The 15121-nt window shown below is 42.1% G+C and overlaps 1 protein-coding gene across 6 annotated transcripts in view; it reads right to left on the bottom strand.

Moving 5' to 3' along the window:
• The window catches only part of NAPEPLD (N-acyl phosphatidylethanolamine phospholipase D), a 95678-nt gene that overhangs the window by 36625 nt on the left and 43932 nt on the right, over nucleotides 1-15121 (bottom strand). Inside the window, exon 1 of one of the 6 annotated variants that reach the window (XM_019655113.1) lies at nucleotides 12050-12476. The exons of 1 other annotated variant lie outside the window; for it this stretch is intronic. In XM_019655113.1, the coding sequence (XP_019510658.1) occupies nucleotides 12050-12261 (212 nt within the window). In that variant the 5' untranslated portion in view covers nucleotides 12262-12476. 4 more of the 6 variants (XM_019655116.1, XM_019655114.1, XM_019655118.1 and 1 more) reach the window with 4 other exon arrangements.

Here is a 15121-nt window from a genome sequence, read left to right as displayed (position 1 = left end):
AAAATAAGATAACTAGAATCTTTTTATTCAAATGAGTTGCTTTTCAGGTGAAAGATAACATTCCAGAATTTCAGACAGATTTAAAAACTCAGATTGCTGAAATTTTTCTTTCTTTAAAAATTTTATGAAGAAAAGTACTTTTATAAAAAGTCTAAGTTTCCTTATGCTTTATAATAATCACAGTATGTTCTTGTGTTAAGAAAAAAAATTTTGTCTATATTATACAGTGCTCATCAGATTATTGACAGAAAAATGACTTTGACAAATTATAAAATGAATTTGTATATCAGCACCACAAATGCAGGCCGCCCAAGTGGCCTGGCCCACATCACCAATCTAGACCAAGGGACACACCCGCCAAAGAAACCTACCATACAGCAATCACAAGTTTCCAGCTCAGGTTACTTTACCCTAGAAAAACGACCTGCTGCTCTGCTCCTGAAGTAACTTTTCTAACTCTTGGCCAAAAACCCTTGGGAGGCATACTCCACTGCTTATAAGACACACAATCCCCAACCCAAGGATTGTTTACCCTTGAATAAAGGACATCAAACTTGTTACTAAACTGTGCTATTTTTGTCATTTGACAAAAAAAAAAAAAATCACAAAGAAATGCTGCCTTACCAAAATCATCCTACGACTCAGGCAGTTTTGAAAGGAATAAATACAAAAACATAATTGGACTCTTCAGGGATGCAAATAGAGATTATGTTTTCTTTTCAAACAGCAGTGAAGGGGCCAGCCAAGTGGCTTGGTTGGTTAAGAATTGGCTTAAGAGCGCAAGCTCTGAGCAACAGGGCCGCAAGTTCGATTCCCACATGGGCCAGTGACGCTGCGCCCGAGCTGCCAACAGGTGGCAGGATGGCTTAGCTGGTGCAACAACAAGATTGCCTGTTCAATGATGGGCTACGCCCACCCACAACTAAGGCTGAACTCAGCACCTTGAGCTGAGCTGCCGCCCAGATGGCTCAGCAGATAGAGCATGCACTCTTAAAAACAAGACTGCTGGTTCAACTCCGCATGAGATGGTGGCTACGCCCTCCCACAACTAAGATTGAACACAGCACCTTGAGCTTAGAGGCCATGAGCTGCCGACGGGAAGCCAGATGGCGACTGGCGCCCTCCACAACGAAGACTGAAGAACAACTTGACTGGTCCCCTTCCCCAATTCCCCAACACTGTTCCCCTCCCCCAATTCCCCAATAAAATCTTAAAATAAAAAAATTAGGGCTGGCCGAGTGGCGCGATGGTTAAGAACTGGCTTGGGATGCCAGAGGGCCCCGGTTTGGATTCCACATATGAGGGCCAGTGGCACTGCCCTCCACAGCTAAGATGCTGAACAACAGCTCAACCTGGAGCTGGGCTGCCTTGAGTCGCTGGCAACAGCGTAGGCTGCAGCCCCTGTGGCAGTGGGTTGCCATGGGCTACCGTGTGTAGCCAGCAGCCAGCGTGAGCGGCCGTCCAGAAGCCGGCGACTGATCTGCCTCGCCCGGGAAGAGCGCAATGATGGTGCCAACTTGGGCCAGTGAAGCAATGTCCTCCACAACTAGACTGAAGAACAAAAGAACAGCAACTTGTCTGTTCCCCTTCCCCCAATTCCCCAGCTCTGTTACCATCCCCCCAATTTCCTAATTTAAAAAAAATCCTTAAAAAAAAAAAATTTAATTTAAATTTTAAAAAAAGCAGTGAAGGACAACAAATGTTCTTGATCATAGAATGCCAACAACTTTGGAAACTCTATGCTATTAGACAAAATTCAATATATTTAATGAAGTCATTTCACAGGCTGTTAACAGATTTTAAGTCACCAAAAAGCATACACTGTAGGTGCTTCCTGTACAATAAGTTTTTTCCGATATGTAAATAAGAAAGCAAAGCTTTGATTAGAGTTAGAAACAATAAACAAGGTAAATATCAAGCTTAGGACCAAAGCCCATTTAAAAATACCATTTAGAGTAGTACAACTAGAATCTTTAGGATAATCAAATGGCATGTTATGGCAAATTGAGAAAACATGAATAAAATGTTTATTGAAATGGCATAGTTATCACTTCCTTAATATCTTTAAAATAATAGCAAACAAAAAGTGCAGATTCATTTCTGGGACAATCAACAGTACCTAAGTGTTACACAATTGTTTAACTGAAAAGGTTGGGGAGAGTGGGGAGGAAAGAAGATTAAACTGATGCCTGTGAAATTTAAAAATGTATCCTAAATATGTTAGATGATCTTAAATGTTCATTTACTATTCCTTAAGCCAAGAATTAAAAATGCTTTCAAAATGTACCCCTCTCTCTCCTGTGTCTGTCTCAATCAATTATGCCCCCAAAACTTTATTTTTAAAGTATAACTCATAAAGAAAAGGAATAAAGAAATATGTGTCTACACGGCTCCCAGACAGAAAGGGCAATGAGGAATAACGCATATTCTTTTACTTCTGACTTCAGTTCTCGTTCCAACTTTCACTCTACTGAATTATGTAACCTTTAAAATTTATTCATTATCATTGAGACTCACTTTCTTCATCTGTAAAATGAGAGTGCTGGGCTGTTCCTCCAGGGTCCCTTTCACCTCTAAAATTCTAACAATCTTTGGCTGCACCAAAGAGCCAGCCTCAGCCACCCAAAAGCTGTCCCCTCTAAGGCAGCCTTAGCCTTGGGCTGACCCTTCCAAGTTCCCGTCCTCGTAGGATGTCTCCAGCAAAGCAGCCACTCGGATCCAGCCACTTTTCCTAGGCTGGGTTAGCAAGGGGTAAGCACGGTATTTCTCAGCTGAGCACACGTGAGTTAGCTACTGGGGGAGACAGTGTAGTTTCACAGGTTTATCAGGCAGACCAGGAGGTTAATCTGAGCATGAAATATTTCAGAAGAGATTTCATGACAAATCTGATACATCAAATAGCTGTTTGACTTTCATTCTTGTAAGATTTCAGGTATATTTATAAGGACCTCTACTGAAAGCAAAGTTAAAGTTATATTTAACAAACACTGTTTGAATGTGTACATTATCTAAGTTCTACCTCTCCAGGTATAATGGGCAATACAAGCCCCTGACCTCCGAGGACTCAAAATCCTTGAGGGGGAAAAAAATCATAAGCAAACATACAGATTGATTTTGGCTTCACATCAAGTTTACAGAAATGTTGGTTCTGAGTAACGAAAATTGTATAGTCTTTAGAATAAGGCATTTCTAAAACACACTGGCGCAAATTCTTGAAATGATAACCAATACTTTTCCTTACATGCCACTGGGTCACATTGACAAGAAAGTCCCCTGATCTACAGGGGTCAGTGACACTGAAAGGCTTACAACCTTCTGAATTTGGCCAACAAATTAAAGGGCCCTGATGTCAACAGAAAGGTAATGAATGGAAAGCCAGGAAGTCACTAGAGAGGTTACCTGAGCCCCTGATTCATTTATGAATGAATGTGGCAGAGGGCAGATGTTTTTCTGCTCTGGATGTCAGCCTTGCCAATCCTTTGTGAGAAAAAGGTAAATAAAAAAACAAACCAACAATGGGGGGTTTTACAAGAAAGCAAAACCCAGGGCACTAACATGAATCGTTTATTAGGAAAAACCACACTACCAGAAAAAGGAGCACAAGGGATTTAAAACATTTTAAAATAAATACTTCCCAACTTGGCACCCGTGTCATCCTTCTAAGCCTCAGTTTCCTTGTCTGGTGCCTATTCATTGGGTCATTGGTCAAAATGCCCCTAAGCCTGTGTCTGGCACATGGTAAGCCCTCAATAACTGTAAGTCACTGTTTTATTATGTTGTAAACACTGTTTAATAAGGGTTAATGGGGTATATATTCCATTTTGAAATTTCTGCACTGAGGGCAATGGCATGAAGAAACAGAAATGGAATAAACTCTGGAATGTGTTTTTGTTCTCATATTTGAGTAAGAGAAGCCCTGGTCTTCCTGGAATTCACACAACTCTGCCAATAAATCAGAAACCATGATTCTCCACAGGATTCCTATCCAACCTCGCAGCTCCCCATGGCCTCGCCAACTCTCCTGGGTTAACCGAGAGGCTCTCATAAACCTTGATAGTGTCCTGGTTCTGAAAATAATAATATTCCTCTCCACCCTCACCCCCTTCATCTCCCCTCACTGTCCCCCCACCCACCCCAGTGAGCAAAAATGTGCAAATTCAGAATACCAATAGCAAACACGCCTATAACCAGCACCTTCTCCAGAGCTTGAGCCCACTACCAAAGTTGGTTGGCTCAAAGGAAAAATGTCCCACAATAGGAACAGGCAAAACAGGGCAGCAAGGCGAGCTCTAGCTAAACATCCCCTAAAGCATGTCAGTGTCTTCCATCGCCCACCAAGTGACTCCACTAATCTCAGCACTCTCCCCCTCCCATTCCAGTGGTCAAAACAGGTTATCAAAGAAGGATCTGATCTCCAGGGTGACCAAGTGGGGCTCTTCCCTAGGCCATTTCCAAGCCAGCTGGGTACAAAGCTTTAAACCTGTGATTCTCAGTGCTGGCTGCCCATCAGAATTTCACATGCTCCTGGACTTACGATGGGGTTACTTACATTCCAATAAACCCATCATAAGTTGAAAATATCAGAAGTCAAAAATGTAGTTAACACACCTAACCTACCAAGCATCATAGCCTACCTTAAAAGTGCTCAGAACACTTATATTTGCCTACAGTTAGACAAAATCATCTAACACAAAACCTATTTTACCATTGAGTGTTAATATCTCATTCAATGAATACTGTACTGAAAGTGAAAAACAGAATGGTTGTATGAGTACTCACTATTAACATGCACAGCTGAAAGCAAGCTGGACCTGAAGAATGCTTGAAACACTGAACCACGTAAAACAAAGAATGATGACAAAACAGCACACTGTACTCTCGGTTGTTTACCCTTGAGATCACATGGCTAACTGCCCAGCATCACCTGAGAATATTGTACGGCCTATCACTAGTCTGGGAAAATTTCAAAATTTAAAATTCGAGGTACAGTTCCTATTGAATGTGTATTGCTTTTGCAGCACTGTAAAGTAAGAAAAAATTGTAAGTTGAACCATTCATTGTAAATTGGGGATGGTCTGTACCTGTGGAGCTTTTTAAACTACACCTGAGGATATTGACTCACAATGTCTGGTGGGGGCTCTCCAGGTTGTTTTTAAAAGTTTTGTGGGTGATTCTAATATATAATATATAGACTGAGAACCAGTACACTTTGAATCAGTCATTGGCACAAACATAGGACAGGCATTTGGGAAAGACCAAAGGGTCTTTTATGGTACCCCCAAATTCATGCTAGCCTGGCAGCTGCCAACCATAAAGCCTACTCTTCCTCCATGACCCATACTCCAAGTTAGAGGGGTAGCATAACCCCAAGATGGCTACACCGTACGAAAATTGGGAAGACGACAATGCTAAGGACAAAGTTTGATAGGTCACAGACTTGTACACAGGTCAGCTGAGTCACAAATTCTTCTCTATGTTCCCAGGAAGTCAAATACCAAAAAAAGAAACACAATCAGTGATGATTCATACATTGTAATAACCCACAGCATCCTGTACCTGATAAGTGCTCAATAAATATCTATTGAATGAACAAATAGCAGGAGCTTCAACTCCTAATTACTTTACACTGCGACAGAGTTCACTGTTTTTGAAAAGAACTGCTGAGAACTGAATTATAAGAGAAGCAAAAGTAACTAACTGGCAGTGAGACAAAACTCAACAAAGGACGTTCCCACTAACTCGGCTAATTATGGAATTAAAAACTGAAAAACCTTGAGGAATACGTGGGTAGTTGAATTCTGTGGTGATAAAGTGGTGACACAGTGGTAAAGGCTAGAAGATGCCTACCATAAAATCTAGTTTCCCTTTTCTCCTCAGTAACAGAAACCCAGTTTTACTTAGGGTAGCTATGCACCAGCTGAACGACTGTGATTCCCAGCCTTCCAGCTAGGAACGGCCAATGGGATACAAACAGAAGTGCTTCTGGGAGTCTCCTTTAGGGAAAGGGAAGCATTCTTCTTGATTCATCCGGCATCCTGCTGCCTGGAGCCTTCATGAGCCCTAGGAATGGCGTAGAGAACTAGAAGGACTTCAAAGGCCACCATACCATGCCTGGACTTTCCTATGCTGGACCTCCCCAAGCTAATCCTAACTGATACAATGACCATAACTGAGACATTTACAAAGTTATTGAAACACAAAAGGTAATAATATCAAAATATGTCTTCCTAATGCAAACGTGGGTACATGATTGCTATAGTTCATAGTTTATTAAGCACTTACTATGTACCAAACACTCTGTATATATTTTTTTTCTTTTTTCTTTTTTAATTTTACTGGGGAGTTGGGGGAGGGGAACAGCTTTGGGGAATCAGGGAAAGGGGAACAGACAAGTTGCTGTCCTTTTGTTCTTTAGTCTAGTTGTGGAGGATGTCGTGTCACTGGCCCATGTTGGTATTATCATTGTGCTCTTCCCGGGTGAGGTGGTCACTCGCCGGCCATTGAACAGCCTCTCACAGCGGCCCACAAAAGCTAACTAACGCACACGCCAGCTGCCAGCCAGCCCCATTGCAGTCTACGCCATCGCCAGTGACTCACTGCAGCCCAGCTCCAGGTCGAGCTGTTGTTCACCATCTTAGCTGTAGAGGGCGCAGCGTCACTGGCCCTCATGTGGGATCTGATCCGGGGCCCTGCTTCTCAGAGCTGGTGTCCCAAGCCAACTCCTAACCAACGTACCACTCGGCTGGCCCTATTCATTACTTTTTTTAATCCTCACAACATTCCCACAGGTAGATATTATCTTCATGTTACAGGTGATGTAATAGAGGTTCACAGAGTTTAACAGTTTACATAAAACCAAAAACCTGGTAACAGTTGGATCTGGAGATCCAACCCAAGTTGGATCAGACTCCAATGCTCTTTCCACTAATCATGTTAAATCTGGAAAAAAAAACAATACATTTATTTTGAACAGATATCTAGATTCTGAAGCTAACAGCATATAGCCAACAGTTATGGTCTCAATTACAAGGCTAGCCTTTTGGCTTTCAACAGTCTTTTTCTTTCAAAGTAAAAAGCACTTAGTAGACAATAAATAGAAGTTCCTTTATAAATATGATCGCCCGTTTAATTTTACATGAAAATTTCAAGTGATGTAACTTTTCTATATATTTCATTGCTAAATTGTTCTCAAAGTTACACAACAAATAATAAATTAGTTCTGTTATTTCGGTCATATAAACAGAAACAATACATGGGGCCTTGAAGATATTGAAAAGACATCTTTGAGTTCATACAGCATTTTATTCTTCCAACTGGGAAGAACTGTTAATCAAGTCCCATTAAGTGACACCTTCAGGGAAGAGGACCAACATATCTAACGTGCTCGGAGCTTTCCCAGTTTTAGCACTGAAAGTCCTGCATCCGGGGACCCCCTCAGGGCCGGGAAAACCTGGAGGATTGATCACTCTACAACCTCAGGGTACCACATAAATGCGTCATTATGTCTTTTAACAAAGTGTATTAAAATATGGGCATTTTATAATAAATTGGAGATGAGCACATTATAAAGTATGATTTTAAAGTATTTGGGCAGCTAAGCAAAAAGAAATTATAAAGCTCTATATAATCACACTTAACCAAGAGAATGTTGCTGAGAACATCAAGTTTGTCAAATTCTTCATTGTGATGATATTCACTATGTGCACCAGCATTCACATTCACCCAGCTAAGAAAAAGGCTCCGAACAGCACACATATATTTAACACACTGGACATTACATCTACATATAAAGCAGAGATGCTATGGAAGGAAAAGAATGAGAATCAACTTTCACCCAAGAATTTTAAAGTATCTCATCTCTGAAATGGTGGAAAAGTCTAATTTTGATGTCTCACTTTTGTGGTATCATGACAGGTCAAAAACTCTTGTAAAAGAGTAAAAACAGGAAACCTGTAAGTTTAAAGAACTTAGACATACTCTCAAAGGTCCTTTCCTGCTTGAACATTCCATGACTCAAGGCATCACTGTGCGACCCCTTTACTTGAATAGATGAAGTAAGTCAGGCCAGAGAATTACACCATTCCAAGGGCCCAGCTCTGGCTTGTTTGGAGCCTGAACTATTTTTTAGCCATGCTCTCACCTTAAGTATGCTTAGAAACACTTAAAACCAAAAAAAGCATATGGTCAGCAGGGAAAGATAAATGACACATTTCACCTCAGGTCGGGTATTTCGCTTAGTTTAGAGCACAAACAGTTAAATTGACCTCAAGTTTAAAAAGAAGAACTTTGAGTTCAGAAATTCTTTAAGCTTTCATTAGCTACTTCAACCATACAATTGCACAATATTCTGAATATACCAGGGGTGCCAAAAAAAATGTGCTCATCTTAAGAGATGTTATCTATGTATTACTTTTCAAGTTGAATTGAATTATGGTAGCAATGTGTAGTATGATGTTCACTTAAAAGATTGCGTCAATCAAATGAATGCTAGTGTTATTCATTGTATTAATATTACAATTTTAATACAGTTTTTTCCTTTCTTAAATGTATACAATTTTTTTGGCACCCTCTGTATATAGTACTTATTTTCATGAACTCTCTAAGTAGGCCAAAGAAATGAATACAGTTAACTTAAAAAGAGAACAACTTGAGGGCCAGCAGAGTGGCCGTTGGTTAAGAGCTGGCTTGGGATGCCAGAGGGCCCCGGTTCGGATTCCACATATGAGGGCCAGTGACACTGCCCTCCACAGCTAAGATGCTGAACAACAGGTCAACCTGGAGCTGGGCTGCTGTGAGTCACCAGCGACAGCGTAGGCTGCAGCCCCTGTGGCAGTGGGTAGTCATGGGCTACTGTGTGTAGCCAGCAGCCAGCGTGAGCAGCCAGCAGCCGCAGTGAGCGGCCGTCCAGAAGCCGGCGACTGATCTGCCTCGCCCGGGAAGAGTGCAATGATGGTGCCAACTTGGGCCAGTGAAGCAATGTCCTCCACAACTAGACTGAAGAACAAAAAGACAGCAACTTGTCTGTTCCCCTTCCCCCAATTCCCCAGCGCTGTTCCCATCCCCCAATTCCCCAATTTTAAAAAAAAAATCTTAAAAAGAAAAGAGAACAACTTGAAAACTACAAACATTTTTGTAGTTTGAAGGACCTTCAAAATTCACAAAACAACTTTCATAACAAATTACTGCTGTGGTCCAGTTGTCCTAGCCTCAGGGTCTTGTAAGCAAAACAAACAAGTCCATAGTTCAAGGAGGGCCACTAACAAAAAGGAAGCTTGGTGTTTCTTTATTTTGACAACTTTATTCTTATCACTGAGATTACAAAAGAGTACAGAAACCTACAGGTATTTTCTGTTCAATCAGTATGTTCCTTAATCTGGAAAGGCCCCCAAATGAGATAAACACAAAAATCTGCTGCCTTCAAGGGGAAAGGCGGATTGTTCTAGGGAGCAGGTGCACACTGAGCTGTTTCTCAGCCACAGGGAATTTATGTTGATTCAGCTGTATACCAGCCCTGTGCCTCCATAACCAATGGCACTGACCACTCACATAGGTTTAGGGGTACCATCTACGGCTGTGATGCTGACCAAAGCTTGCAGATTCACGCTGCTCTACCCTGGCTTCATGGGACCCCCTTCTAAGAAGAGGCAGCAACATATACTCTTTGGCAGAGTATATACTCTGCCAAAGGCCAGGGCTGCTGTGCTAAGGGACCTTGGACAAATCACTGAAATCTCCCAGGCTGTTTCCTGTTTTCCTTATCTGTTTAATGGGGTTAATAAACTCACATATTATGTATCTATAAAACCAAACTAAAAAGAAATATATTAATATTTGAAAGAACTTTATAAATTATAAAGTGATAATACATTATTTAACCAGCTGAGTTGGCAAAAGACTACATCTCTGAATAACAAAACTGCCTCCTGGGGATATATATGTTCACATAAAATGTCACAAAAGTCTGTTAGGATTTAAATACACAATAAATGGTCATGAAATACACAAGTCAAGTAAGTAAAGCACTATAACATATATAGATAGAATCCTTTCAGTATTATAGCAATTAGAATGCTCTAGGACTTGAACCTCATGCTGGAAATCACATAGGTGATTCCTTTAATACCAATTTTATACATGCCCTCATAGGCTTTCAAGATAAAGATGCTTGTTAACCATGAATTATGTGTAAGTTCACGTCCCCAATACTTCAATGAAAACACTTTTTACTTGTATGCATTTCAATCTAAAATGCCCAGATCAACACTGCTCTCCAGGTACAGCCAGCCATATTTATTTACATAAGAGTGGAGTGAAATGAAAAAACCCCACTATTATCCACAGCTATCTACCACTACAAAGAAAAAGCAGAATGAAACAAAACTAAAGGCAAACAGTACTTTTCCAAACACATACAACATGTTCTTTAAAACCCCCTCAGTTTCTCAAACTCACAAATACCGAAAGTAACAAAAATACCCTTTTCAAACACAGAGGATGACTGTATCAACTAAAGTAACCAAAACTCTTGGATGAAATGTTTACATTAAAATTCAGTAACTGGACTAATTTAAAAATTAAATTTGGCAATATGAAATCTGTCCAATATAATTTGGAACTGTGAGTGAAAATAAGGGTATGAGAAATACACTAAGTATTTTTGTCTCTTGGAGACTTGCTAAAATTCTTGCAGTAGGAAAGCCTGCAAATGTCATGAAATAAAACCTTTGAAACTTGTGATTATATTTTAATTTGCTTAAAAGTTTTAAGTTTAGTCAATCTCTATCTTAAATCCTTATTTTAAACGAGTACACTTGCCCTAAATTTTTCTAACGGACCTAATATTTTCTTACAACAAAATCAGACTACTGTGGGATACAGGTAATCTTTTTAAAGATTACATAACTTCTTTCTAAAAGATGTGGACGTCTGCAGCTAAATCAAAAACAATGTAGCAGAAAATAGAAATGAAACAGCTAGGAATCCATTTTTAACAAAGATAGAAATTATTCTTCGTTTTCTGAGAGCTGTATCTCAGGAATAACTTTTCAATTCATCAGAATTATCAAATAGTAAACACTTCATGTTAAGCCAAAGTAAACCAGGTGAGTCATTTTATAACATATACAGAACAACCTGCAGTAAAGGCAAGGAAGGACAAGAACTAAACGTTTTAAAGGTTAACCTTTTCATTCTCTTAATATTTTCCAGGTTCAGTTGAGGTGTGGTGCATCAAACTCTGGATCCCGTGGAAACGTCTTTATCTCAACTACCAGGACCCTTGTCAGTTCTATTCAAGGGGCGAGCGGGGGAGGGGGGGTACCTATCTGAATACAAGCTCTGAAAAGCCAGCCATAATACCCAATTTACAACCAACCAACCACAGTACAGAAAATTCAAGAAAGCAAGGCTTCCACCACCCCGCCCCACCTTGCTCCATTTTTTTTTTTTTTTTGCTCATTTCCATTCTTTGGTTAACTTTCAAGGTAAAAGAGGAGAAACCTGTTGGAATGGATTTTTTACAAGATAAATAACTACAGATGAAGGAGAAAAAAGTTGCTCTAAGGAACCCATTCATTTACATAAATCCAAAAGATACACCCACGTGTATTCCAGTGGAGACGCAACCTGTGATTTGCAGAGAAGATGGGATCTAAGTCAAATCCCAGAGACGGTTTCTCTCCCAAGGGAAAAAAATAATAATAATGTGGCTCTTCACTCAGGCACCTTCCGAAACGCGAGCTCCGCAACTCGCGAGGTGAGGACATTCGGATGAAGCCCTGCCACTCACCAGCGCAGCATCTCCCGGAGGAGGCAGGGCTCGGGACGGGAATCCCACCCACAGCCCGTTTTACTAATCAGGAAAGAGCAAACAGCCCCAGGCCGGGCCCCCACCCGGACACCGAGGAGACGACACAGCAGAACCGTGGAAGGGAACAGCGGGCGGGCGGAACGAAGCCGCCCAGCGCTGGACCCGGGAGGGAGCGCGGCGCCCCGGGGGCGGCGGCGGGCGGGGGCGCAGTGAGGGCGCCGGGAGGGGCCGCAGGCTCACCTGGCGCGGGGCGACGCCGGACGCGTGCTGTGTCTCCGCCGCCTGTGCCGCTTCTCGGCTGCGGGCCACAGCGCCCCCGTGCAGCCGGAGTGGCCGCAGCTGCCAGCGCTCGGGTTCCCCCGCCCCCGACTCCGACTTCGACCCTGTCGCGCCGGCTCCTCCGAAGGCGCCAGCAGCTGCAGGCAGCGCCTCAGCACTCGCCACTTCACCATCCTTCGGGCGAGCCGTCGCCGGGCCCGCGGCCTAGCCGGCGCCCCCGGGCTACGCGGGGCCCAGGGTTCAGCTGGGTTTGCCCCACGTTGTCCGCTCACTGACTCATGGCGACCTTTGAGTTGGAAAACCCTGCCAGCGTCAGCCTCCAGCTGGCTGCCGCTCCGGCCCTGACCAAGATGGCGGCCCCCGACGCCGAGTCCATCTTGGTGGAGGAGGCACACGCTTAGCCCACTCCCCGGCCGGCTCGCGCCTCGCAGACATTGCGGGAGCCCCCAAGTCCAAGTTAGTGACCCGGTCCTAAGCCAGAAGCTAACTTTCAGTTCACATGAACACCTTCCTGGACACCAGCCGTAATTGCTAAAACTAGGTGATCCTGGTGGCCTCACTTCCTGCGCAATTATAGAAGACAAGCACTGGTTGTAGCATACTTACAACCGATAGCACTATGAGCCTGGTAAACTGTAATCTGAAGCATAGAGTAATTGTTGAATATTAATGGCAGCACTGCCTTCTTAGTGTGCTATTTAACTTTTTAAAATAATGCCATGGACTCCTGGTATACAAAATTCTCAACTAAATTTGCTTTTTAAAAAAATTCAGATGACAAGAGCACAAAATGTGATTCTGAGTTTCTCCCATGATTTCCTTTTTTAAACTGCAGGATGAGATTGGGTGGCTCAAGAAATAAATATAGACAGAATCAGATTCAACAATAGGTGGTTGGGCAGAAAGATGCCTCTATAAAAGTCATCTGGGTTGTGGCCATGGGCCAAAAATAAATTCCTTTTGGCTGGGGCTGGGGGGGGCTGAGGGAGGCAGAGTTTACCAGCAAAAAAAGAAAGAAATACAGGTCCCCAAATACAGACAGGACTGCTGGAAAATGCAAACCAAAGCAACTTGAAAGGGCAAGTAACCAGTAATACTTCAGGAACGTAAAGAAGATTATGTCAGGTGTGGACTTTGTCCCCTCAGGCTAGCTCGTAAAGAAGATTATGTCAGGTGTGGACTTTTTCCCCTCAGGTTAGCTCGTAGTGTTTGCTGAATCTCTTTGATGTAAGTGTGATTAAGAGCTGCTTGCTCCTGGTTCGGGCAGAGACTGCACTTGCTTAACTGTACCTGGAGTGCAACAGCAAAACCAACAACCAGCACTACAAACCCAAAGGGTATGAAGTTACTGCTCCGTTCTTCACAGTACTGTTGACTAAGGAACTTTAAAAAGATGCCCTTTGTTCCCCTCACCCCAGTTCTTTGTTATGACAATTTTCAAAAATACAGAAAATAGATATGCCTTTGTTACACCATTTGACAAAGCTGCAGACATCAAAATACTTCACCTTTGAATACTTCAGCCTGCCCCTCTTAAGGACATAGCTTCAGAATCACAGTACCATTATCACACCTAAGAAAACAATTCCCTGGTACAATTTTAATATTCTGATCACATTTAAGCTTCTGATTGTCCCAGGAATGTCTTTTATAGCTGGGGGTGTTTGGTTGGTTTTTGTTTGTTTGTTTGTTTTTGAACTAGGATACTGTCTAGGCTGATGAATTATATTTATTATGCTTAAGAAGCTATTTGAAATGTTCACTAGGTAACTATTTTCTCTGTACATTATACAGATATGCTGAAGAGACAAATGTTCATGAGGTATTTTTCACTGAGAGCAGGTGCTTTAGCTGAGCACATTTGTGTCTACCAGGAAAGTCTAGGAAGAATGAAAAGTCTTTTAACATAGCATTGAGATTACAATTGAAGCTGCATTAAATAGTAATGTTTATGCTTTCCTACCTCCTGGAATACTACATAAATTTGATGGAGTGTGTTGCAATTTCTACTCAACCCGACTTCTAAAGTTTAATGATTGGGTTCTTTTCTAGACAATGAAAAGAAGCTGTTTTATAACAACTGACATCACTCCGGGCAAAACCTCTAGCTTGCCCTACTTCACTGTACAGAACGAAATGAGCATTGCATCATCTGCATTTTACTCCTGGTTTAATTTTAGATCCTGACCTGCTGAACTGGACTCTACTTGTCCTTCCTCTTTACGCCACCCCTAGGAAGTCAGGCACTCAGCAGCTAATGATAACTATTTGTCTTTGAAGTTGTTACTTAATTTTTAAATGTTAACACTGTAAAGAAGAGGTGCAAATAATTCCTTAAAAGTGGCTGGTGGCCAATGTAAAGTTTTTTCTGGAGACTAGAATTAAATAAGATTTTCATACTTCACAAAATATTAGGTGCTACTTAAACTCTTTCTGGGGAACCACAGTTAAAACAGTTTTAGTATAAGAGTGCTCATCTTTAAAATGAGTCCTGTAATCGGTACTGTTCTTTCTTCTCCTACCTCCAGGCCTAAAGGAACAGAGGACTAGAGGATGAGATGACTAGTTACTAGAGGATTTTAATTCAATGTGTATTTATAGCATTGCTACAGGAGTCTGGGTTCTTCTTGCCATGAAGTGAGGAATCAAAGGTCAGCAAGCTGATTAGTATGCAAGCGGGGTTTATTAGTGATATGTTCTCAGCGAAGAATGGGCCTAGCCGAGGTGAGAGAGAGAGAGAGGCCTCGCTGAAGTAGGAGACGGGGCAAGCCGAGGTGGAAGAGGGAGGCATAGGCCCCCAGTATTAGTAAACATTCTCTCATTCTCTTGGAGAGGAGAATGGGCCCAGCCGAGGTAGGAGGGAGAGACCTAGCTGAGGTGGTATCGGAACCAGCCGATAAGTCGAACAGTCTGAGGGAGGGGCGCGAGGATTAAGAAAAGAGACAGAAGAGAGAGTTACTGGGAGGACTCCAGTAAATACTGAAGCCCCGAGTTTATTTTCCACCACCATTATATACATTCAGGGTGAGTACA

This window comes from Hipposideros armiger, unplaced genomic scaffold (assembly GCF_001890085.2).
Source record: "Hipposideros armiger isolate ML-2016 unplaced genomic scaffold, ASM189008v1 scaffold_236, whole genome shotgun sequence".
NCBI classification, from domain to species: Eukaryota; Metazoa; Chordata; class Mammalia; order Chiroptera; family Hipposideridae; genus Hipposideros; species Hipposideros armiger.
Note: the sequence above shows the minus strand (reverse complement) of the source record. Positions and strands in the feature narration are given on the sequence as shown.